The 27,245-nt window shown below is 39.0% G+C and overlaps 1 protein-coding gene across 3 annotated transcripts in view; it reads left to right on the plus strand.

Moving 5' to 3' along the window:
- Positions 1-26,407, plus strand: part of FBXO9 (F-box protein 9) — a 42,312-nt gene extending 15,905 nt beyond the window's left edge. For all 3 annotated transcript variants that reach the window (XM_054557647.2, XM_054557648.2, XM_054557650.2), the window contains 8 exons: positions 612-742; positions 2,147-2,261; positions 17,970-18,088; positions 18,276-18,366; positions 19,011-19,106; positions 19,432-19,525; positions 21,078-21,229; positions 23,294-26,407. In XM_054557647.2, the coding sequence (XP_054413622.1) occupies positions 612-742; positions 2,147-2,261; positions 17,970-18,088; positions 18,276-18,366; positions 19,011-19,106; positions 19,432-19,525; positions 21,078-21,229; positions 23,294-23,402 (907 nt within the window). In that variant the 3' untranslated portion in view covers positions 23,403-26,407. The remainder of the gene's footprint in view (positions 1-611; positions 743-2,146; positions 2,262-17,969; positions 18,089-18,275; positions 18,367-19,010; positions 19,107-19,431; positions 19,526-21,077; positions 21,230-23,293) is intronic.
- Positions 26,408-27,245: the final 838 nt, after the last annotated feature.

Consider the following 27,245-nt stretch of genomic DNA (forward strand, 5'->3'; position numbering starts at 1 on the left):
CTAACTTCGCCTTCATCCAATCCTCTTTGTAAGTCTGATCATCTTTAAGGTTTACTTCAGTAAAAATAGAAAGCTCATTTTTCTAGCACCATTCACTACACATTTGTGTATACTGGTAGATGATTTGTGAACCCTAAGATGTTTTCAAAGTAGGTATTTTCCTCTCTGAAGGTAGGCTGATAAGGCAAATCTGTTAGAAAACCCTTGATAAGTAAGTACCTCAGATGACATCTGTAGATTTGGTTTTTATCCAGTTAGAATAAATTAAGGTTAAAGAACATACTATGTTAAGATTTTTGAAATCATTTGAAAGCTTGCACTAACTCATAAAATCTCTACTTTACAATAAAATTAGTTAAATCTCAACACTTGTATCCAAAAATTCTAATTCTTTCAGGATGATAATTGCTGAAGCTTTTTTCTTTGAAAAACTTGGTACGGTATTCCTTTGTAAGACAGGATAAATTCATCACATTTAAAAATGTATTACATGTTGAATAAGCTTTAGGTGACTTTTTGTAAAGCAAATTTGAAAATGCTATGAAAAATCAGTTTCTAAACTGTACGCTTGTAGACTGAGGCACTTAATTTATTCACCTCCCTTTTTTCAGCATTGAAGATAATGATGATGACAGCAAAATGGCAGATCTCTTGTCCTACTTCCAGCAGCAACTCACATTTCAGGAGTCTGTGCTCAAACTGTGTCAGCCTGAGCTTGAGAGCAGTCAGACTCACATATCAGGTGTGAATACTTGTTTTTCATAACTCAGTGAGAAATATCTTAACCTTAAAGATTTCCAAATTTATAAGGTCAGATAATTTGCCAGATAACTGCTGCTTTAGTTCAGAATATGGTGGAAGATCTAGTTGTAATTATCATTTGCATATACTATTAAGCTGTTTTGTGTTTTGTTTTGTTTTGTTTTTTGAGATGGAGACGTGCCCTGTCACCCAGGCTGGAGTGCAATGGTGCAATCTCGGCTCACTGCAACCTCCGCCTCCCAGGTTCAAGCAATTCTCCTGCCTCAGCCTCCCAAGTGGCTGGGATTACAGGCGTGTGCCAACACACCCAGCTAAAGTTTTGTATCTTTAGTAAAGACAGAGTTTCACCATGTTGGCCAGGCTGGTCTCAAACTCCTGACTTCATGATCCACCCACCTGGGCCTCCCAAAGTGCTGGGATTACAGGCGTGAGGCACCGCGCCCAGCCCACTAGTAAGCTGCTTTAAAATCTGAAGCAGAACAGTTTGTAGTGCTGTTGTTTAAGGATGCCATACCTTTCTCAGTAAAGATCTAACAGGGTAAGTCGGAGTTGTTGAGGTAGCCCTAAGAAAACTGGAGGAATACTGGTATCATGAAGCATCTCAGCCATGTTGGACAATTGTCCTGAGACAGGCTGAATGTTTAGAAATTAATGTATTTTTGTTCAGGCGTGGTGGCTCACGCCTGCAATCTCAGCATTTTGGGAGACTGAGTTGGGAGGATCACTTGAGGCCAGGAGTTCAAGACAAGCCTGGCCAACATGGTGAAACCCCACCTCTACTAAAAATACAAAAATTAGCTGGGCGTGGTGGTGCATGACTGTAGTCCCAGCTACTTGGGAGGCTGAGGCACGAGAATTACTTGAACCCGGGAGGCAGAGGCTGCAGTGAGCTGAGATTGTATCACTGCACTCCAGCCTGGGCAACAGAGCAAGACCCTGTCTCAAAAAAAAAAAAAGAAATTAATGTATTTTTAATATGTTAAATGTTGTTTGGTTCGGGGCTTTTTCAGAGGAGGACAATTAAAAGTTTTCAAGGAGATGAAAATAACTTTAGTGTTAATAGATGCAATATGGATCACACACACATAGATTATTTTTCTAAAACATTTATTTTAATATGTCTGGCAAAATAATCTTATGAGGGAAAAGAGTGCTTTATAAAAAGTAGCTTCAGATCTCTACTGAAAAAACAAAGATATTTATGTCTTGATGTTAAGAACCATTCATTATTATTATTGAGTAGCTAAATACATTCATGCTTTAGCTCAGCAATACAGAGGGTGTGATTATAAATTTCTAGGAAGGTATAAAATGTACTGGGAATGTAGTTGTGACAATAGAATGATATACAGGAGAGTCACTGAAGGATGATTTTCTTTTGCAGTGCTGCCAATGGAGGTCCTGATGTACATCTTCCGATGGGTGGTGTCTAATGACTTGGACCTCAGATCATTGGAGCAATTGTCGCTGGTGTGCAGAGGATTCTACATCTGTGCCAGGTACTAAGTTTTTGTTTTTGTTTTTTAAACAACTGAGGCAATGGTGAAAAGAAAGATGGTCCTTTGCCAATCCTGATAAAATTACTTGATTGGTGTTCTGAGTTAAAGCTTAGAATAAACAAGTTTTGCTAAGCTGTACTTAATTTTCTCAAATAACTTAGAATTTAAAGACTAGAATATGCTAGGTTTCTAGGGTATAGAATAATATGTAGGACAGATGTAGTAACCCATACTACTTCCACAGAGTTTGCATGCTAGCTTAACTGATTTGGGAAAAAGAATTATATTAGAAAAATATATTCAAGTCATTTTTATAGTAACTGTAAACTCATTGTGGTAATGGTTTAGATTAAAACAGCACTAGCATTTTCTTATGGCTCATTAAAAGTTATTCTATATTTTGAAAATTTTGCTATGTGTGGGAAAGGACTCTATTCAATAAATTGTGCTGAGATAACCGGCTAGCCATGAGCAGAAGATGGAAACTGGATCCTTTCCTTACACGATACACAAAAATCAAATCAAGATGGATTAAAGACTTAAATGTAAAACCTAAAACTATATACTTAGTTCTTATATAGAATTTTTAAAAACAACTTGTTCTTAAAATTCAGATGCATTATTTTTAAATTAATTCCATTTGGAATCTTGTAGTTTTCATAAAATATTTGAATTTCTTGAAGACTCTTTTTCACAATTCTGTGTGCTAGTATATTTAACAAGTACCTATTAAACACCTAGTGGATTGCCACTAGAGTCTCTAGCACTGTTATGTCAACCTAAATAATAAGCAGAGAGACTCTCTAAAAGACATTTTTTGAGAATAATACATTGCAATGGGAATACACATGCCATAGTAAACTATTCAGGGAAACAAAGGTTTTTAAAGGAAAAAATGAGGATTACATAATTGTTTTGAAATACTTAATCCTTGACTACAAAGATCAGTAACAAGGGTGACGCCAGTCTGAGATTGGACAGACAGTTTCTTGGGCGGATGTCCTTGCAGCAAAAATATTTTTTGTATAAGGCTGTGATGGCCTTTGTGCAGAGTTGTGTTTTTTATAGTCTTTTTTGTTAACCAGTCATAGAACCTGAGAATCTTCTCTTCATGGCCTTCCTCAGCTCTCTTTGTCAGGGTTTTCTTAACATTAGTGACTCCGTTTTTATTTTAACAACTTTCACATTTTCCCCTTTTGATCAGTATCTTTCTCTGATCAGTCATCTCGTAGTTAGATTTTGACATCCCATAGTACCAGCATAGACCAATCCTGGTTTCTAGTCTCATCCCATGTTGGGGAAAATGATTAGCGACTGGGAGTCCGTGTCAAAACGCTTTTAAGCCGCATTTGGGCAAGAAGGGACGTTTGAAGGGAATGACTCTCAGGCTGTGTCTACCTGGATTCCATTATTAAGTTTGATTTTTGTCTGTTCCATAGTCTTTTGTTACTCAGAATGCTGGGCCAGCATTATTGTTAGGTGTGGTACTTCTGCAGAAATTTAACAAGTAACAGATACAAAGTTAATAGTAATATGACAATTCCAATTTGCATAATGGTTTTGAGCCATGAACCTAGGCTTAAGAACAACTAATTGAGTAGACCAGTGACCACAGGGAATTAGGTGAGACCATGTAATCATGCGACCTGTTTTCTTATTTTGTGAACATGGGTCTCAACTTTGTCAGAGGGATTTATCTAGGTACAGCATGTAGTACTAGCAATAGCACAGATATTTTCTTTTTTAACCAATGAATACTAAAGGATTTCTTGGGTTAGGTTCTGTTAAGTTACCAGCAGAAGCTATTGATTATGAAATTTCAATTACACCATTATCCTGTCAAGTGAAAAAAGTAGCATTAAGTGGGGGTAAAAGTCTTATGATATGGTTCTGATGTCATGGGAAAAGCTGTCTACAGCTTTCACAAAAACATCAGATTCTCCTCCTGATTTATGTTTGAATGTCTCTGGTCATGATATTGTGGTGTGGCTCATATATCAGGCATGAGACTTGTTTCTTAAAATTTGAATAGTTTCAGCTTATAGGGCTTTACGAACAGAAGCTTTTGTTTTTAGTTGGAGTGTTGTAGTCCAGTCCTGGAGGAAACTAGGAGAATTCATGAAACAATCCAGTGTACGTGTGGATAACAACAGGTGTATTGTAGTTTTTTTTTTTAAGAAACTTTTTTTTTTTTTTTTAATTTTTGTAGCAGCACAGCTACAGATACACCTTGTTTTATTGCACTTCACTTTATCTCCCTTTGCAGATATTGCATTTTTTTTTTTTTTGTAATTTTTTTTTTTTTCTTTTATTGTAATTATTATTATTATTATTATTATTATACTTTAGGTTTTATGGTACATGTGCCCAATGTGCAGTAAGTTACATATGTATACATGTGCCATGCTGGTGCACTGCACCCACCAACTCGTCATCTAGCATTAGGTATATCTCCCAATGTTATCCCTCCCCCCTCCCCCCAACCCACAACAGTCCCTGAAGTGTGATGTTCCCCTTCCTGTGTCCATGTGTTCTCATTGTTCAATTCCCACCTATGAGTGAGAATATGCAGTGTTTGGTTTTTTGTTCTTGCGATAGTTTACTGAGAATGATGATTTCCAATTTCATCCATGTCCCTACAAAGGACATGAACTCATCATTTCTTATGGCTGCATAGTATTCCATGGTGTAGATGTGCCACATTTTCTTAATCCAGTCTATCATTGTTGGACATTTGGGTTGGTTCCAAGTCTTTGCTATTGTGAATAATGCGGCAATAAACATACGTGTGCATGTGTCTTTATAGCAGCATGATTTATAGTCCTTTGGGTATATACCCAGTAATGGGATGGCTGGGTCGAATGGAATTTCTAGTTCTAGATCCCTGAGGAATCGCCACACTGACTTCCACAAGGGTTGAACTAGTTTACAGTCCCACCAACAGTGTAAAAGTGTTCCTATTTCTCCACATCCTCTCCAGCACCTGTTGTTTCCTGACTTTTTAATGATCGCCATTCTAACTGGTGTGAGATGGTATCTCATTGTGGTTTTGATTTGCATTTCTCTGATGGCCAGTGATGGTGAGCATTTTTTCATGTGTCTTTTGGCTGCATAAATGTCTTCTTTTGAGAAGTGTCTGTTCATGTCCTTCGCTCACTTTTTGATGGGGTTGTTTGTTTTTTTCTTGTAAATTTGTTGGAGTTCATTGTAGATTCTGGATATTAGCCCTTTGTCAGATGAGTAGGTTGCGAAAATTTTCTCCCAATTTGTAGGTTGCCTGTTCACTCTGATGGTAGTTTCCTTTGCTGTGCAGAAGCTCTTTAGTTTAATTAGATCCCATTTGTCAATTTTGGCTTTTGTTGCCATTGCTTTTGGTGTTTTAGACATGAAGTCCTTGCCCATGCCTATGTCCTGAATGGTATTGCCTAGGTTTTCTTCTAGGGTTTTTATGGTTTTAGGTCTAACATTTAAGTCTTTAATCCATCTTGAATTGATTTTTGTATAAGGTGTAAGGAAGGGATCCAGTTTCAGCTTTCTACATATGGCTAGCCAGTTTTCCCAGCACCATTTATTAAATAGGGAATCCTTTCCCCATTTCTTGTTTTTCTCAGGTTTGTCAAAGATCAGATGGTTGTAGATATGTGGCATTATTTCTGACGGCTCTGTTCTGTTCCATTGATCTATATCTCTGTTTTGGTACCAGTACCATGCTGTTTTGGTTACTGTAGCCTTGTAGTATAGTTTGAAGTCAGGTAGCGTGATGCCTCCAGCTTTGTTCTTTTGGCTTAGGATTGACTTGGCGATGCGGGCTCTTTTTTGGTTCCATATGAACTTTAAAGTAGTTTTTTCCAATTCTGTGAAGAAAGTCATTGGTAGCTTGATGGGGATGGCATTGAATCTGTAAATTACCTTGGGAAGGATGGCCATTTTCATGATATTGATTCTTCCTACCCATGAGCATGGAATGTTCTTCCATTTGTTTGTATCCTCTTTTATTTCCTTGAGCAGTGGTTTGTAGTTCTCCTTGAAGAGGTCTTTCACATCCCTTGTAAGTTGGATTCCTAGGTATTTTATTCTCTTTGAAGCAATTGTGAATGGGAGTTCACTCATGATTTGGCTCTCTGTTTGTCTGTTATTGATGTATAAGAATGCTTGTGATTTTTGCACATTGATTTTGTATCCTGAGACTTTGCTGAAGTTGCTTATCAGCTTAAGGAGATTTTGGGCTGAGACAATGGGGTTTTCTAGATATACTATCATGTCATCTGCAAACAGGGACAATTTGACTTCCTCTTTTCCTAATTGAATACCCTTGATTTCCTTCTCCTGCCTAATTGCCCTGGCCAGAACTTCCAACACTATGTTGAATAGAAGTGGCGAGAGAGGGCATCCCTGTCTTGTGCCAGTTTTCAAAGGGAATGCTTTCAGTTTTTGCCCATTCAGTATGATATTGGCTGTGGGTTTGTCATAAATAGCTCTTATTATTTTGAGATACGTCCCATCAATTCCTAATTTATTGAGAGTTTTTAGCATGAAGGGTTGTTGAATTTTGTCAAAGGCCTTTTCTGCATCTATTGAGATAATCATGTGGTTTTTGTCTTTGGTTCTGTTTATATGCTGGATTACATTTATTGATTTGCGTATATTGAACCAGCCTTGCATCCCAGGGATGAAACCCACTTGATCATGGTGGATAAGCTTTTTGATGTGCTGCTGGATTCTGTTTGCCAGTATTTTATTGAGGATTTTTGCATCAATGTTCATCAAGGATATTGGTCTAAAATTCTCTTTTTTTGTTGTGTCTCTGCCAGGCTTTGGTATCAGGATGATGCTGGCCTCATAAAATGAGTTAGGGAGGATTCCCTCTTTTTCTATTGATTGGAATAGTTTCAGAAGGAATGGTACCAGCTCCTCCTTGTACCTCTGGTAGAATTCGGCTGTGAACCCATCTGGTCCTGGACTTTTTTTGGTTGGTAAGCTATTGATTATTGCCATAATTTCAGCTCCTGTTATTGGTCTATTCAGAGATTGAACTTCTTCTTGGTTTAGTCTTGGGAGGGTGTATGTGTTGAGGAATTTATCCATTTCTTCTAGATTTTCTAGTTTATTTGCATAGAGGTGTTTGTAATATTCTCTGATGGTAGTTTGTATTTCTGTGGGATCAGTGGTGATATCCCCTTTATCATTTTTTATTGCATCTATTTGATTCTTCTCTCTTTTTTTCTTTATTAATCTTGCTAGCGGTCTATCAATTTTGTTGATCCTTTCAAAAAACCAGCTCCTGGATTCATTGATTTTTTGAAGGGTTTTTTGTGTCTCTATTTCCTTCAGTTCTGCTCTGATTTTAGTTATTTCTTGCCTTCTGCTAGCTTTTGAATGTGTTTGCTCTTGCTTTTCTAGTTCTTTTAATTGTGATGTTAGGGTGTCAATTTTGGATCTTTCCTGCTTTCTCTTGTGGGCATTTAGTGCTATAAATTTCCCTCTACACACTGCTTTGAATGCATCCCAGAGATTCTGGTATGTTGTGTCTTGGTTCTCGTTGGTTTCAAAGAACATCTTTATTTCTGCCTTCATTTCGTTATGTACCCAGTAGTCATTCAGGAGCAGGTTGTTCAGTTTCCACGTAGTTGAGCGGTTTTGAGTGAGATTCTTAATCCTGAGTTCTAGCTTGATTGCACTGTGATCTGAGAGACAGTTTGTTACAATTTCTGTTCTTTTACATTTATTGAGGAGAGCTTTACTTCCAAGGATATGGTCAATTTTGGAATAGGTGTGGTGTGGTGCTGAAAAAAATGTATATTCTGTTGATTTGGGGTGGAGAGTTCTGTAGATGTCTATTAGGTCTGCTTGGTGCAGAGCTGAGTTCAATTCCTGGGTATCCTTGTTGACTTTCTGTCTCATTGATCTGTCTAATGTTGACAGTGGGGTGTTAAAATCTCCCATTATTAATGTGTGGGAGTCTAAGTCTCTTTGTAGGTCACTCAGGACTTGCTTTATGAATCTGGATGCTCCTGTATTGGGTGCATATATATTTAGGATAGTTAGCTCTTCTTGTTGAATTAATCCCTTTACCATTATGTAATGGCCTTCTTTGTCTCTTTTGATCTTTGTTGGTTTAAAGTCTGTTTTATCAGAGACTAGGATTGCAACCCCTGCCTTTTTTTGTTTTCCATTTGCTTGGTAGATCTTCCGCCATCCTTTTATTTTGAGCCTATGTGTGTCTCTGCACGTGAGATGGGTTTCCTGAATACAGCACACTGATGGGTCTTGAGTCTTTATCCAATTTGCCAGTCTGTGTCTTTTAATTGGAGCATTTAGTCCATTTACATTTAAAGTTAATATTGTTATGTGTGAATTTGATCCTGTCATTACGATGTTAGCTCGATGTTTTGCTCGTTAGTTGATGCAGTCTCTTCCTAGTCTCAATGGTCTTTACATTTCGGTATGATTTTGCAGTGGCTGGTACCGGTTGTGCCTTTCCATGTTTAGCGCTTCCTTCAAGAGCTCTTTTAGGGCAGGCCTGGTGGTGACAAAATCTCTCAGCATTTGCTTGTCTGTAAAGTATTTTATTTCTCCTTCACTTATGAAGCTTAGTTTGGCAGGATATGAAATTCTGGGTTGAAAATTCTTTTCTTTAAGAATGTTGAATATTGGCCCCCACTCTCTTCTGGCTTGTAGCGTTTCTGCAGAGAGATCCGCTGTTAGTCTGATGGGCTTCCCTTTGATGGTAACCCGTCCTTTCTCTCTGGCTGCCCTTACCATTTTTTCCTTCATTTCAACTTTGGTGAATCTGACAATTATGTGTCTTGGAGTTGCTCTTCTCGAAGAGTATCTTTGTGGCGTTCTCTGTATTTCCTGAATCTGAATGTTGGCCTGCCTTGCTAGATTGGGGAAGTTCTCCTGGATAATATCCTGCAGAGTGTTTTCCAACTTGTTTCCATTCTCCCCATCACTTTCAGGTACACCAATCAGACGTAGATTTGGTCTTTTCACATAGTCCCACATTTCTTGGAGGCTTTGCTCGTTTCTTTTTATTCTTTTTTCTCTAAACTTCCCTTCTCGCTTCATTTCATTCATTTCATCTTCCAGGGCTGATACCCTTTCTTCCATTTGATCGCATCGGCTCCTGAGGCTTCTGCATTCTTCACGTAGTTCTCGAGCCTTGGTTTTCAGCTCCATCAGCTCCTTTAAGCACTTCTCTGTATTGGTTATTCTAGTTATACATTCTTCTAAATTTTTTTCAAAGTTTTCAACTTCTTTGCCTTTGGATTGAATATCCTCCCGTAGCTCGGAGTAATTTGATCGTCTGAAGCCTTCTTCTCTCAGCTCGTCAAAGTCATTCTCCGTCCAGCTTTGTTCCGTTGCTGGTGAGGAACTGCGTTCCTTTGGAGGAGGAGAGGTACTCTGGTTTTTAGAGTTTCCAGTTTTTCTGCTCTGTTTTTTCCCCATCTTTGTGGTTTTATCTACTTTTGGTCTTTGATGATGGTGATGTACAGATGGGTTTTTGGTGTGGATGTCCTTTCTGTTAGTTTTCCTTCTAACAGACAGAACCCTCAGCTGCAGGTCTGTTGGAGTACCTGGCGGGCCGTGTGAGGTGTCAGTCTGCCCCTGCTGGGGGGTGCCTCCTAGTTAGGCTGCTCGGGGGTCGGGGTCAGGGACCCACTTGAGGAGGCAGTCAGCCCGTTCTCAGATCTCCAGCTGTGTGCTGGGAGAACCACTGCTCTCCTCACAGCTGTCAGACAGGGACATTTAAGTCTGCAGAGGTTACTGCTGTCTTTTTGTTTGTCTGTGCCCTGCCCCCAGAGGTGGAGCCTACAGAGGCAGGCAGGCCTCCTTGAGCTGTGGTGGGCTCCACCCAGTTCAAGCTTCCAGGCTGCTTTGTTTACCTAAGCGAGCCTGGGCAATGGCGGGCGCCCCTCCCCCAGCCTCGCTGCCGACTTGCTGCTTGATCTCAGACTGCTGTGCTAGCAATCAGCGAGACTCCGTGGGCGTAGGACCCTCTGAGCCAGGTGCGGGCTATACTCTCCTGGGGCACCGTTTCCTAAGCCCGTCGGAAAAGCACAGTATTCGGGTGGGAGTGGCCCGATTTTCCAGGTGCCGTCTGTCACCTCTGGAAGGGGAACTCCCTGACCCCTTGCGCTTCCCGAGTGAGGCAATGCCTCACCCCTGCTTCGGCTGGCGCACGGTGCGCTCACCCACTGACCTGCGCCCACTGTCTGGCACTCCCTAGTGAGATGAACACGGTACCTCAGATGGAAATGCAGAAATCACCCGTCTTCTGCGTCGCTCGCGCTGGGAGCTGTAGACCGGAGCTGTTCCTATTCGGCCATCTTGGCTCCTCCCCAAGAAACTTTTTTTTTTCCTACATTGATCATATAGGAATTTCAGATTTAAAAATCTCTTGAGGCTAGGAAGTCAAAGAGAGGTAGACTTTAGGCTTCACTTAGGGTCTTAAGGTTCTTGGGCCTGCTAGGAAGTGACAGGTTTTACTCATGATAAGGCTGAGAACTCTTAAAGCTAGATGTTTTATGCACATTCTTAAATATGACATTTTCAGTCAAAGCCTTGGTAATATAACTAATGTTTCTAATTGTATCCCCATATAAAGAGAGTAGATTTTTATTGAACTTGTATAAATAAATATGAATAGTTTCTCAATTTTGGAGAAATCAAGTAGGGAGAAAAAGCAAATGGTTCCACCTTTGTTCACAAAAGTCTTCTAATGTCATAAAGACATTCTCTTCATCATTTATATCAGTTTTATGTAATTTTTTATTATGCTTGATCTTTATTAGCAGTTCAATGAACCCATGAATTTATTAGAGTTCTGGAAATTTTTATTTAGTCCATTGATCTTAAAGTTAGCAAAAATCTTTGTTCAAGAGTACTGCTAGAGTCTTTTCCATGAACAGCAGTTTTGGACTGTAGCTGATTGCAAATGGTTTTAGAGAATTCAGAATAATAATTGTGATGACAAAAACTTAGAATAGCCATGTAAAATCTGATGAAAGTTCTCAGTTGATGAGGGAATTTAGTTATTTCTAGTACATGTAGCATTTTAAGACAACCAGAATCATGACTGACAGTGTCACATCAGGACTATCAGACTTTTATATAAATGTCATCTAATCTTTAGAATACTCACATTAATAACATCTATACAAATATTAACTTTAGAAAATATTTGACATAATAGAAATTTATAACTAATAGCATACTAGATTTTTATGAGTTTACGTAGTTTTGGAACATTTATATCAATAATATACCCATAGATGTAACTGAAAGAAGATCTAATACTTACTATTTAACAGTGCCTCCCATACAATTTACCAAGTGAGGTTAATCATTTGATATATCTACAGGATGAGAGATACGTTCTTTGAGGCTTTCCAGGAGCCCAACTAGAAAATCCCAAAGTTGGCTGGGTGTGGTGGCTCACGCCTGTAATCCCAGCACTTTGGGAGGATGAGGGAGGTGGATTACCTGAGGCCAGGAGTTCGAGACCAGCCTGACCAACATGGAGAAACCCCATCTCTACTAAAAATACAAAATTAGCCAGGCGTGGTGGCTCATGCCTGTAATCCCAGATATTTGGGAGGGCTGAGGCAGGAGAATCACTTGAACCCGGTAGGCGGAGGTTGCGGTAAGATAAGATCGCACCATTGCACTCCAGCCTGAGCAACAAGAGTGAAACTACATCTCAAAAAAAAAAAAAAAAGAAAATCTCAAAGTTAATTTTAGATCGGAAAGCCTTAATTTAGGATCTTGATTCTGGGGAAACCTGCCAGAGATGTCAAAGGTTCAAAACATTTGATCAAAACAAAATTGCTCGCCACTGTGAAGTTACTCATTTAACCATACTGATAATCAAAAGATCTTAAAAGCAATGCAGAAAGTTACACAGATGTAAAAGCCTTAATCCTTTTAAAGCTCAGTTTTCCTAAGTAACCAAAAACCTAATAAAGAAAACACAGGCGTTATATTGATAAAATATTAAATTTTTTTTTAGGCCAGTTGCCAAAAAGATAAAGAAATACCTTTTATAGGGTATTTGCTTCTCCTTGTGGGAAATTTGTTTAGATAACTTGGAAGTTAAACCGGATAAAAAGGGTACTTGAATTTACTTAGGGGCAGGAAGTATCCAGGGTTATATGTCTACATTAGAGAGGAATATAAACAAGAAAACTAGTAACTTGAGCAGGAGAATACATGGCTCTTAAATAGCATAGGAAGTTTCCTGGTTACATGGAGTAATTCAGATATCACATAAAGCCAAGAGTACAGAATCAAGTTATATTGGAGGAAAACATTGCTCTTCTAGACCTTTAAACTAAACATTTCAGGGCAGACATGGTCACTCATGCCTGTAATCCCAGCACTTTGGGAGGCCAAGGTAGGAGGATTCCTTGAGGTCAGGAGTTCAAGACCAGCCTGGACAACATCTCTACTAAAAAAGCAAAAAAATTAGCCTGGTGTGGTGGTGCACGCCTAGCTACTTGGGAGGCTAAGGCAGGAAGATGGCTGGAGCCTGGCTGCAATGAGCTATGATCACGCCACACCAGCCTGAGTGATGGAGTGAGACCCTGTCTCAAAAACAACAAGAACAACAACAAAAACACAGGTGCAGTGGCTCACATCTATAATCCTAGCACTTTGGGAGGCTGATGTGGATTGATGGGTTGGACCCAGGAGTTCGAGACCAGCCTGAGCAACATGGCGAAACCCCGTCTCTATGATAAAATAGAAAAAATGGTTGGACGTGGTGTGTGTACCTGTGGTCCCAGCTACTCAGGAGGCTGAGGCAGGAGGATCACCCAAGCCCAGGAGTTCAAGGCCACAATAAAGCGTGATGATGCCACTGCCCCTGCATTCCAGCCAAGAATGACAGAGTGAGATCCTATCTCAAAAAATAAATAAATAAAAAAGAAATAAATATTTCAGTGTCAGGCTATTAACAGCAGAGCTAGAACTGGAGGGAAAAAATTAAGAGGAGTTGACAAAAAGGTTGAAAGAGAGAGCTATCACCCTAGCCAAGCAAAAAGATACACTCTTTCAAGGGGAGAAAGAACAGAAGGCAATGGTGTATGACCTGCAAACCATGCGCAGGAGGGGTACAGCAAAATTTGAACTTCTGATGTAAATCTGAGAAGCTTCAGAAAGAAAAATTTTACCTTGAGAAGTGAAATTACCATTCTGAGTGAAAAAGACAGCGTTTCCAACCTGGAACTAGGGAAATTAATTAGATCCCAGGAAGAAATAGAAACTGTAGTTTTGCAGATGGCTGTTAAACAGATTTTAGAATTTAAAATCAAAACCTCTTACAGTTTTATTAATACTAAGAGCAAATGAATACTTTAAGAAAACCTCATTGTTCTAACAGAGGACCAAGTTTTTTAGTTTTGTATTAGTTTATTTCTAATAGCAAAGCTCAATCTTTAGAAAGACTTATAAACAATTCTTTTCAATTATAGCCAACTTGACCACACACAAGATCTTTTATGAACCTTATCACAACTTATATTGATGACATGCTTGGACTTTCTGCTCTGTTGTATACCTTCCTCTTTCTTAACCAGTCGTTTTACTTTAGGACAAAAATCTACCATACATAAGCAGTGAGTTTTATCTCAACATGAATGGAAAAGTCAGCAGATTCAAAGTGTGAAGAAAAAAAATAGAGAACTTAGACTATATATATTCTATAGTTGCAGGTTTTTGAGTGATGATAATTTGAGCTGTAAATTTTTCTTGATGTAATTTTGCCCATCAGTTTAAAAATGTGCACAAGAATAGGCTATAAGATGTAGTCAGCTGGAATCCCAGAAAACCTGGCATGTTTTAACGTTTGAGAATCCCATTCTGTTTCTTACTACTCTCTCCAGAGGAAAGAAAATTCTGCAAATCCTGTCAGAGAAAGTCAGCAGTTTAGACCTGTGTTTTAGGTGGTGGTGACTGACCTAGTGGTTTGTCTTTTTTTTTTTTTTTCTTTTGAGACAGTCTCACTCTGTCGCCCAGGCTGCAGTACAGTGGCACAGTCTTGGCTAATTGCAACCTCCGCCTTCCGGGTTCAAGCGATTCTCCTGCCTCAGTCTCCCGAGTAGCTGAGATTATAGGCATGCACCACCACCGCCTGGCTAATTTTTGTATTTCTAGTAGAGATGGGGTTTCACCATTTTGGCTGGCCTGGTCTCTAACTCCCAACCCCAGGTGATCCGCCCACCTCAGTCTCCTAAAGTACAGGAATTACAGGCCTGAGCCACCGCACCTGGCCCTAGTGGTTTTTTCTTTCTTTTTTTTTGAGATGGACTCTTGCTCTGTCGCCCAGGCTGGAGTGCAGTGGCGCGATCTCGGCTTACTGCAAGCTCCGCCTCCGGGTTCACACCATTCTCCTGCCTCAGCCTCTGTAGCCCTAGTGGTTTTTTTTGGGGTTTTTTTTTTTTTTTTTCGAGACAGAGTCTCGCTCTGCCGCCCGGGCTGCAGTGGCGCGATCTTGGCTCACTGCAAGCTCCGCCTCCCGGGTTCACGCCATTCTCCTGTCTCAGCCTCCCCAGTAGCTGGGACTACAGGCGCCCGCCACCACGCCCGGCTAATTTTTTGTATTTTTTAGTAGAGATGGGGTTTCACCATGTTAGCCAGGATGGTCTCGATCTCCTGACCTCGTGGTCCGCCCGCCTCGGCCTCGCAAAGTGCTGGGATTACAGACCTGAGCCACCGTGCCCGGCCAGCGCTAGTGGTTTTTAATTAGCCATCTTCTGCCCACCATTCAGAATCTTTATTTTTGCTTGTGGAAGATTTTCACAAGCAAGGGAAAAAACCAAATCAAAAACCAAAATAAGAACGTTCACAAATATTTTAGCACAGGCATGCAGATCAAACAAAATATTAAACTGAATGCACAGACCAAATCAAAAGTAAATTCACCAGAAGACGTGAACAGAATGTAAATTCTGTAGAAACCAAGAATACCCAATCTAAAAAGACACTTTTCTTTACACCAGAAAGGACTTACCAGGAAAGACAAAAAGTTTATCATCTCAAAAGGGATGTATGGTCCTTTATTAAGGTGACCTTATCCAAACCAGATCCCAAATGATATCAAGAAGCCTCTACCAAAAGGAAGGAGGCTCAGCCTGAAAGAAGATTCACCAGGGCAGAAAAGGCAAGCCGTGGAAGTAGAGTGCTCAGAGCACTCAAGTAAGTATTGCACACTGTTTCCAAGAATCTCTGATTCCTTCAGGTAATGATCTTTTCAGATCCCACTTCTGACACTTCTGTATTTCAACCTAAATAACAAACCACCTAAATAACAAATGCCCAAAAGTTATTTGGGATTAAAGCATCACAATGGGAATACACATGCCATAGTAAACCATGTGCTTATTCAGGGAGGTAAAGGCAGACAGGTTTTTAAAGGAAAAAATGAGAAGGATTACATAATTGTTTTGGAAATAATTATCCTTGGCTACAAAGATCATTAACAAGGGTAATGCCAGTTCAAGTTTGCACAGGCAGTTTGCTGGGCAGATGTCCATGTAGAAGTATTTTTTGTATAAGGTTTAATGGCCTTTGTGCAGGGTTGTGTTTTTTGTAGTCTTTTTTGTTATCAGGCATACAAGCATGAGAACCTTATTTTCATGGCCTCTCCCAGCTCTGTCAGGATTTTCTTCACATTAGTGATTTCATTTTGATTTTGACAACTTTCATAGTTATTCCATTAACTTGTAATAATTGTATGTGAGAAAATACTATAAAGAAGGAATTGGGTTGATCTGAGTGCAGTGGTTGTTTACATCTAATTGATCACAACCAGTTACAGATTTCTTTGTTCCTTCCCCACTCCCACTGCTTAATTTGCTTAGCCTAAAAACAAAAACAAAGAAAGAAAGAATTGGTTAAGCAAATATTCAGGAATAAAACTTCGTATGTCATCATAAAAGTAATTCTTTAAAAGCAAACATTTTAAATATACATTTTAACATAAATTTGAGGGGACTTATCTTTTTCAATCTGACACCAATATAAGTAGTTTTTGCTTCATTTGCTTATTTATGAATGAATGAACAATACAAGGTCTTGTTCTGTCGCCCAGGCTGGAGTGCACTGTTGCCATCATGGCTCACTGCAGCCTCAAACTCCTGACCTCAAGCCACCCTCTTGCCTCAGCCTCCTGAGTAACTGGAACTACAGGCATGTGTCACCATGCCTGGTTAATTTTTTTTTTTTCATTTTGTATTTTTGCCTGGTTAATTAAAAAAAAAATTTTTTAAGAGATAGGGTCTTGCTATATTGCCCAGGCTAGTTTTTACATCTTTAAAACTGAATACTTAGCTGGGTGTGGTGGTGCACATGCCTGTAGTCCTAGCTGTTCAAAAGGTTAAGCCAGGAAGATTATTTGAGCCTAGGAGTTCTGGGCTCTAGTGCACTATGCTGACTGGGTGTCCACATTAAGTTCCGCATCAGTGTAGTAAACTCCAAGGAGCTGGGAGCCACCAGGTTACCCAAGGAGGGGTGAACTAGCCCAGGTTAGAAATGGAGCAGGTCAAAACTCCCATGCTGGTCAGTAGTGGGATCATACCTGTGAATAGTCTCTGCACTCTAGCGTGGACAACATAGTGAGACCTCATCACTTTAAAAAAAACAAACCCTGAATATTTTTTTTTGGAGATGGAGTCTCACCCTGTCCCCTAGGCTGGAGTGCAGTGGCGCAGTCTTGGCTCACTGCAGCCTCCATCTCCCAGGTTCAAGCAATTCTCCTGCCTCCGCCTCCTGAGTAGCTGGGACTATAGGCACCCACCACCATGCCCAGCTAATTTTTGTATTTTTAGTAGAGACAGGGTTTCACTATGTTGGCCAGGCTGGTCTCGACCTCCTGACCTCGTGATCCGCCTGCCTTGGCCTCCCAAAGTGCTGGGATTATAGGCATTAGCCACCATGCCCAGCCCCTGCACTAATTTTTTAAACAAAGTCCTGTTGGTGCTCCCTTCAAAATATCTCCAGTCTGACTATTTTACCACTTCTGCAACAACCCTTCCAACTCAGCCACTGTTCTGTTTGGTTTGGGTTACATAGTGGCATCCTACCTGGTCTTCCTGTTTCCACTCTTATACCACTAGACCATATTCTCCGTAAACCACCAGAGTGATCTTTTAAAATAAAAGCATAAATTATGTTCAAAACCCTCCAGTGGCATCCATCTCATGTAAATAACCACTCCTTCCTACAAGATGCCACCTCACGTGCCCCGACTGCCTCATCATAGTTCCCTCTGCACAATGCCCACTTTGCCACAGCTGTGTGCTCCTGCTGGTTCTTGGGTGAGCCCACCAGTCACACTTCTGCCTGAGGGCCTTGCACATGCTCTGGCTGCTGCCTGAGATACTTATCCCCATCGCTATGATCACCTTCCCAGAGAGGCATTTCCTGGCCTCCCTATCTATTTCCTCACCACCATCATTTCTGTCTGCTGACTCTACTTTGTCTGTTGGTTGATTTTTGTACTAAGCGTACTACCAGAAGCTTTCCTCTCAGTTTGCTTTCCCACAGTAAAAGAGCAAGGCCTTTACCTTGTCCATTAGTTTCTCCTCAGAACAGTGCCTCCCAGGTGTTCAACAAATACTTGCTAAATAAAAGATGGCTGATAGCAAAAATATTTATGTCTATGTATAGGGACTTAGTCTTTATTGACATTGTGCTTTTATTCCCTAGAGACCCTGAAATATGGCGTCTGGCCTGCTTGAAAGTTTGGGGCAGAAGCTGTGTTAAACTTGTTCCATACACATCCTGGAGAGAGATGTTTTTAGAACGGCCTCGTGTTCGGTTTGATGGTAAGTTGGATTCTGTAGAACTCAGCAGAAATACTGATCTATAATGCTGATTTTGATAAATATGCCGTTTAAAGTTTCTGTGATGAACGTTGAGTACTGTAAGCATGTTTAAAGGAAACCACAGTAAATGTAATGCTGGAAATGTCTGAATATTATAATTTTTAACTTTTTAAAATTATTTTCATAGGAGTGTATATCAGTAAAACCACATATATTCGTCAAGGGGAACAGTCTCTTGATGGTTTCTATAGAGCCTGGCACCAAGTGGAATATTACAGGTACAACTGTAGTACACTGAGTGAGTGGAAAATTCTCTCTCTCCATGTATTAGTTAAATGGACATCTGTTCTTTGTTGCTTTTGATTGACCCGTAAAATGGCCCTCAGTATTTTTATCTAGTACTCAATGTAGGAATTACACTAAAAAAAAAAAAAATAGGCTAATATAAATTACAGAATTTCTTCTGGCCTCTTTTAGATTTCTCCTTGTCTTTTGCCCTGGGTGTATTTACTTGCCTTTTCAAATAGCTTGTGCTTTTATTCCACCTTATTGCTTGCCAAATATTATTGTCATTTAGAAAAAAATAGACATGTTAACCATTGTGTGTGGATCTCACTTCGTTTGAAATTGTTGCTTTGGGAAAAGCACAGAACTTTAATAAAACAATATTTGACTTTTATTCAGTGAGTAAAACTTAAAAGTTCAACAGTTTCCCCTGAGGAAGATAAAATATCTTTGGTTCTTTGTTGCTGGACTGACAGGTAGTCAGTCATATTTGTTTTAATGTTTTAGCAGTTCTTTAGCCCGTGGTATTTCAGTGTTGGTTTCATAGCTATGAATAGGCATAGGTACTAATAGATAAGGACATATTTTATACTTTGTGTGTGGGGTGTGTTTTGGTCTTCTTTTTCTTATTACATAGGTACATAAGATTCTTTCCTGATGGCCATGTGATGATGTTGACAACCCCTGAAGAGCCTCAGTCCATTGTTCCACGTTTAAGAACTAGGAATACCAGGTAGCATTTGTTTTTTAAATGGCTTTCCATCCAGTCTATGTTTTATTTGGTTGCTTGCAGGTTAAAGTAACCCAGTGCTTCCTTCACTTAATACTGGATGATTTTAAAAGCAATCATTTGGGGGCTTAGGAAAAATACCAATTTCTGAGCTTTTCCTTAGAAAATCTACTTCAGCAGGTCTTTGGAGCCTTGGAATTGAGGTTTACTCAATCCTAGCTGATTCTTTTCAAGCAAGAGTAAACACTGTTGTAATTTGTTACTTCTTAGATTACTTATATCCACTTAATAACTGATTTACATTCAATTTGTGTTTTTTTTTTTTAAGGACTGATGCAATTTTACTGGGTCACTATCGCTTGTCACAAGACACAGACAATCAGACCAAAGTATTTGCTGTAATAACTAAGAAAAAAGAAGAAGTGAGTATACGAGGTGTAATTAATAGTTTTCTTATCTTAATAGCCTATTCATCCAAGCATTCTTGATTAGAACAACAACAAAAAAACCCTGTCCGATTATTTATACTGTTATATAAAATGTATATTAACTTCTAGCTATCACTGAAGAAAGCTGGAGAGTTTTCTAGAATGTGGTTTTTTTTTATTGGATCAGCTTTTTTGTTTTTTACCAGATAGTTTGTTTTTTATATATGAAAATATAAAGCTGAAATCTCTTGTGAAATAACTAGTACAATTATACCTGAATATGTTTTTGGCTCTGCTCATGTCAAATCACAGGCGATTTTTCTTCCTAAATTAGCTCATATAGATAATTCTTTCCATAAGGATATTGCTAGAACTTCAGTTTCTACTGGAAATAACCTAACTTCAGATAATTTTCTTCTTCCTGTTCTTACAAAAGGAAAAAAATGCCAAGCAAATATGATTACTGAGATTATTACATTCTAGAGTGCTTTAAATTGTCTTAACAGATTGGTAGCCTAATTTTTTCACCTTTCTCCATATGCATGTTTTCAATCCTGGTTAAAAATTGTTATATGTACCCAAGAAGCCAGTTGTATGGTATTTGGAATAAATATTAATATTTACTTGTTGCCTTTATAATTAATACAGCTTTTGAAGGATATTTCTTCTGTATGAAATTCCCCCTTCTCTAACATCGTATGTCAAGACAGGGCAGAGTTTCATCTGCGAGTCCTATCACCTTGTGGCTGCCTGTTGCTGGCGTCTCCACTTCCCTCTGATGGGCTCCTGGAGCCTGGGCAGCAGCAGCCTGAGAGACAGAGTGTGTCTGCACTCTCTGTGCAGGTTTCCTGTGACTGTGACTGCAGGTTTCCTGAGGTCAAAATTGGGAATTTGGAAGGCCTTAGTTGCTTAGGTTTTATCTAATCAAAAGAGTTTAGGAACTCCCATGTAGAATGTCAATTTTCTCTTCAGAATATGATGAAACATTCATAGTGTTTACATTTTTTTGTTTTTAGCAGCAGTATTTGCAGAAGTGTAATTCTAATGAACCTTGTCACAGCTGTTTGCTCATTTATTTTACTGTTATTGCAAAAGATAAGTTATACTCTGTGCTTTTTCAGCATCCTTCACCAATTTATCACTTTCCCTCTTAAAAAATGTCTAAGTGTTTTCCAGTAGAAGGAAATACTAGGCTTAGAGGTAGGAGATAATAATTTTACATCCCATCTATGTGATGTTGGTTACATAGTAGTTTTACCTCCCTGGATCTTCATTTTTTTAGCTAGTAAATAGAAATAACGCAATCATATTTAACACATGAGGTTATTGTGATGATTAACTGAGATGATGATTATTATGGGGAAAAATCTGATATTTTTAGAGTATTTAACAGTTTTTAAAGCACTCATACATTCTTGTGATATTCAAAACAGCTCTTTACTGTGTGCAAATATGTTACTTTTAGTGTCACTGTTGCATGATATTTCTATAAACATGGAAGTGAGGTAAAGGTTTCATTATAGCTTATGCATCTTTTCTTTTGCAGAAACCACTTGACTATAAATACAGATATTTTCGTCGTGTCCCTGTACAAGAAGCAGATCAGAGTTTTCATGTGGGGCTACAACTATGTTCCAGTGGCCACCAGAGGTTCAACAAACTCATCTGGATACATCATTCTTGTCACATTACTTACAAGTAGGTGAATGCAATAAAAATAACAAGGTTACACTATAAATGTATACTTCATATCCAGCTTAAGAATTTCAGATATGTTTCTAATTTCTCAGAGTTAACACTACATTACAAACTAAAATCAGTACTACTGCAAACTACTACAAACCAAGAAAATGGCCCAAACGAAAAAGACTAAGCATGCTTGAGGAAGCAGAGCATCTGGAACACTCATATAGTGCCCATTGGAATGTGAATTGGTACCACCACTTTGGAAATGAAAGTAGCATTCCATGGGAAGAATAGTACTTAGTCAGCTGTGAGCTGTCCATGCATGACTGAAAGCCATTTTAAAATACCAGATCATTTTTCTTTTCCCACAGTTACCATTTTTTGCTTTATTTCCATTTGTTTTATTCTCAGGGATTATACACTGATTGAATAAAATTGTAGTTAGGAAAGTAAGTCTGCTAAAAAAATAAGATCAGAGGTATTCCAAAGCCACATCTGTTAGGTGATTCCTATTTAAAACTCTTTGTTCTATGCAGTAGCATTTACCTGTACATCATAATCAGTGAACTGAAGAGGGGAGGTATGAGAAAGGAGCTATACAGAAATATATAAAACTTAAAAAGGAACCAGGGAAGTGAAATATCAAGTCCTGTGGCAATTAAGGTTAGCTCTTGTTCGATTTCAAAGAATATTGGTATGTGACTGAAGGCTCTTTGTTCTGCATGAATCTAAAATTCTGAGAGAGAAGTTTTGAGGTCAGCTTCCATTAGCCTCTTTGCAACCTTAACCACATTGTTGAAAACTGTGTCACATTTCCACTTTACAGATAACTTTTCCCTGCTCATTTGGAAGGTCCTGACAACAGAACATTTTTCTTTCTCATCTTTGCCTACAAATTCTACTATATCTCCTTTTTGCTTCTCTCTGTAATGCTGTGGAACTTTTTTTTTCTACTTTTCAAAGAAAGAAACCTGAGCAGGTGTGAAGGCTTATGCCTGTAATCCCAGGACTTTGGGAGGCTAAGGCAAGAGGATCACTTGAGGCTAAGAGTTTGAGACCAGCCTGGGCAAAACTGGGTTACCCCATCTCTACAAAAAATAAAAATATTTGCCGGGCATGGTGATATGCACCTTGAAGTCCCAGCTAATTTGGAGGTTGAGGTGGGAAGATCATTTGAGCCCAGGAGTTCAAGGCTGCAGTGAGCTATGATCACACCACTGCACTCCAGCCTCGGTGATAGAGCAAGACCTTGTATCAAAAAGAAAAAAAGAAACCAAACTCTGAAGTAGAACCAAGCAAGTGAACGATGGATGGTTATAGTTTATACTTGACCCATTAGAAAAACATTGTTTATTTAGGAGAAAAAAGGACATTACCATAGGCATTATTTGTAGCTGCTAATTATCACATTGACTTCCTTGTAATATTTATAAAATCACTTGAATTCTTGCTTTCGTTTGTCTCTCTCAGTGGTAGCATAACTTACCACCTACTTTCCCTCCCCCCTGCCTATAATTATGCTGTTGATCATGCAATTATTAAATAATCAAATTCTATTCTAGGAATATAGTTCTTTCTGAAACATTTTAACAATAACCTAATGTCTATAGCTTCTGACCTAAAAATTCTATCTTAGGAATCTCTGAAGGACATCAAAATCACATAATTTTTAATTGAGAAATAGTAGACACAACCTAAATCTCCAATTAAGTAAACTGTGGTACAAGCAGACAGTGAAATATCATCCTGCCACTAAAAATGGTTTCTGCAAAATAATGATGTGGGAAAGTACAATTAAATGAAATAAAAAGAATTACTAAGTTTGATCTCAAGAAACACTAGAAAATATCCTTCATATAGCTCTGAGTGTTGGAATTATGAGTGACGTTTCTGTATACATTTCTAAATTTTTCGAGTTTTCTACAATATGCCTATATTATATAGAATTTCCTAAGATGAATTAAAAATAAAAAAGGCTAAAGCATAGAATAACCTTCCCCAAACACACAAGGATTTTAAATGAGTTGAAATTTCCTCATACTAGTAATTTTGTGCTTTTTTTTTTTTTTTTTACAGATCAACTGGTGAGACTGCAGTCAGTGCTTTTGAGATTGACAAGATGTACACCCCCTTGTTCTTCGCCAGAGTAAGGAGCTACACAGCTTTCTCAGAAAGGCCTCTGTAGAGCCTCAAGTCCAGTCCTCTATCACTTTTGCATGAATTCAAGTATATAGCGCAAAAGAGCACCTAAGTTATAAATGTATGTGTATATATATATATATACACACATATATATATATGGAATTGGAACTTAAATTGTTGGAGTTCTTTTAAGAAGAATATAAATTGATTATTTTTTTTATTTAAAGGGATAGTTGATTCTTGGGGTGTTTTGAAATTAAGTTGGAATTAAGTTGCTTAAGCATATTTATGTTGTGAGAAACCTTAATATGAGGTTTATCATGCCCTTTTTCAAGCAGATTTATGAGCAGATTTCTGTCACATAAGTCATCTTCTGCTTGAGCATCCTAATATTTAAATGCATCAGGGGAGCGCTCCACTGGATAAGCATTTTATTTCCCGCATGGCATAATGTTTTTGCACTAAAGGCTCAAAGTGTGAGAACCTGTTCTGGACTTGTTGGAAATTATTTCACCAATAAAGATCATAAATAAATGTTTCTTTCAAGAAAATGTATTTGGATGGCCTTTTTAAAGTAACAGGATATTTAATAAGAGTCCTAGATAGCCAGCGGAGACTTTAAGAATCATTGCCTCTAGCTGGGTATGGTGGCATGCACCTGTAGTCCCAGCTATTTGGGAGGCTGATGCAGGAGAATAGCTTAAGCCCAGGAGTTTGAGTCTGGGAGTTTGAGTCCAGCATGGGCAACATAGCAAGACCCCATCCCTTATTAAAAGAAAAAAAAATAATTTCCTCATTTCATCATTGGTCTTTATATGTAGCCAAAAACACTGACCTCATGTAGGCACCTTACCAATATATGACATTAAGTGAGAGTGAATCCCGTAGGACTGGAACACTTCAAGCTCAACCAACTGACTCAGTTGTCATTCTTCACAAAAGAATAGTAGAGGATCATGTAAACCTGAGCCTAACTCTTGTTCCAGTATGAAAGCTGGGGGAGAGCACCAGCCACCTAGGAAAACTGTATGTTACCTATTTACTCAGAGGAGTCCCCCTGCCCAGTAACAGTCCTATTAGTGTTTAATTTCAGAGTTTGTGTCTGGTAGACCTCTACCTGATTCAGATTTGGTTTTGTTGTTTCAACCATAGTTAGAGACAAATTCTCATGTACTTTCAGAAATCAATATCTGCAGCCACTGTTACTTTTAATTGACATTAAGAGACACTTCCTAGGTTCCCACAATTCAGTATGGGATAGGCTTTTTAAAAAGCACATACAGACCAGGCATGGTGGCTCATGCCTGTAATCCCAGCACTTTGGGAGGCTGAGACAGGCAGATCACCTGAGCTCAGGAGTCCAAGATCAGCCTGGGCAACATGGCGAAACACCGTCTCTACCAAAAAAAAAAAAAAAATTAGCCAAGTACAGTGGGGCACACCTGTAGTCGCAGCTACTTGGGAGGCTGGGGCAGGAGAATTGCCTGAGCCCGGGAAGTGGAAGTTGCAGTGAGCCAAGATTGTGCCATTCCACTCCAGCCTGAGTGACACAGTGAGACCCTATCTCAAAAAAATAATAATGATAGTACACGTTATGTTAAAGGAGAAATGTGCATACAGAAGGAAGAGAGTTGGCCAGGTGTGGTGACTCACACCTATAATCCCAACACTTTGGGAGGCCAAGACAGGAGGATTGCTTGAGGTCAGGAGTTTGAGACCAGCCTGGACAACATAGCAAGACCTCGTCTCTTCTAAAAATTAAAAAAAAAAAAAAATAGGCATGGTGGTACACACCTGTGGTCCCAGCTAGTTGGGAGGCTAAGGCAGGAGGATCACTTAGCCAGGAGGTTGAGGCTACAGTGAGCCAAGATTGCACCACTGTGCTACAGCCTGGGTGAGGGAGCGAGACCCTGTCTCAAAAAAGAAAAAAAAGGGTTCTTAGGTTGGCCTTTTGTAGCAATCTAAGAAGTGTGTTTTTCAAGTTGGAAAAGAGGGAGAAAAGCAACTTGCCTAAGATAAGGTAACTCTTCATGATATGACTGTTATTTCTGATATACAAATAAATAGAACATGATTAGGACATAGTCAAATATAGCTAGAAAAATATATTCCTAAGGAAAGTGAGATTTGAGGAGTCCCTGTTGTTCTGCAACATCCCTAGATTGAATGATCTGTTGCAGATGGTGGATACCAAGTTCAAATTTAAAGATTTCTTTGTAAGCAGTAAAGTGACTTTCACTTATTTAACTTGGAACTTGAAAAAGGAACTTTTTTCCAGATTACATTTTCTGTATATTTTTAAAATACAAAAGCAATATATATTTGTTGTGAGAAAATTAGAATATACAGATAAAATAAAATTTAATAAAACACCCAAAGATAACCAGAAGATTTTTGCTATGTAACCTTTTTCTTCTGGTCTCTGCAAATCCTGCCGTAGAAACTTTTTAACTTCAGGAGTGTCCTTCCTTTGCTCTATTAGGACATTACAGAAACCAATACTATGGAAAGCTGACAGCAGCATCTGGATTAACTTTTTAAAAACAATGAAAGCATTTTACAGAAATTACGTTTCAGATCATGCTGGAACTGTGTTCAGGAGATATCCTCAGAGGGAATCTGGCCTGAGCACCATCATGTTTAATCGCCTCCTCCTGTCTTGCATTTTCCTCCCAGCCCCCTTCCTACCCCTTAGCAGAGGGCCAGGTGAGGGTGCTTGGGGCCCATGGGGGCTGGGGGTGTAGACTTCAGTTACACCCCCAGCCCCCATGGGAAAGCATTAGCCTTGAATCCTCAATCCCAGGCCCTCTACTAACCACTGTCAACCTACGGTATTTATCTTTTGATTATTCTGTGCATCTATAAAAATGAGATTATATTGTACATAATGCTTTGTAAGCTTTCTCTCCTCACATAAGAATGCCCTGTAAGCATTTTGTTAAATATTTTTAATGACTTTAGAGTCCAACTTTATACTCTTTATGCATTTTGGTTTTCTAATCTAATGCTAGTGTAAATGTTTTTGGAATAAACATTCCTGTGGCTAAATCTTTGCATACTTCTTGAATTATTACCTTAAGATGTTTCTAAGAAGTAGAATGACTGAATCAAAGAGTGAACATTTTTAAATATCTTAAAATATACATTTTTGGTAAATAATGTATACACTGTAGAAAAACTGGAAAATAGATGAGCAGACAGAATAAAATGTAAATCACCTATAGTCACCTCACCCATTATTCACTTTTTGATTTTAATCATCCTGGCCTTTCACATGTATGTGTGATTTTTCAGTCATACAGTGAAACACTTCCAGTTCTGTCTCCTTTATCTGATGCTTTCGTGCTCTGGATCTTAAAACCTGGCCAATCATTTCCCCAGTGATAGATGCTGAGTGTCAGCAACAGCTCTAGGTAAGTTGGCAACCACGACATGTATGGGCTAAGGCTTGCAAGGCTTCTCTGGCAACAGAGAATCCAATTGCAGTCAGAGCAGAAACAGAAGCCAAGGCGATGCAGTGGGATCCCAGTTTCACAGTGACCATCCATTGGTCACTGTGACCAGTTATGATAGCCTCCACATCCAAAAAGTGATTTCAGTCTTTGGTTATGTATAGTGAACAACACCTGCACATTTATCTCCACTGTCTCCTGAAACTCCACTAAAATAGTAGTAAAGAAATACGGCTGGGTGTGGTGGCTCATGCCTGTAATCCCAGCACTTTGGGAGGCAGAGGCCAGGGGATCCCTTGAGTGAGGGCAACATAGGGAGTTTGTGGGTAACATAGAAAGACCCATATCTTTCAAAAAAAAAAGAAAAGACTTAAGTCCTTCAAGACAGGGAGGACAGGAGAGGTGCTGGAAGCAGACAAGACAGGTTAGAATTT

Source organism: Pongo abelii, chromosome 5, assembly GCF_028885655.2.
Source record: "Pongo abelii isolate AG06213 chromosome 5, NHGRI_mPonAbe1-v2.0_pri, whole genome shotgun sequence".
Lineage (NCBI taxonomy): Eukaryota > Metazoa > Chordata > Mammalia > Primates > Hominidae > Pongo > Pongo abelii.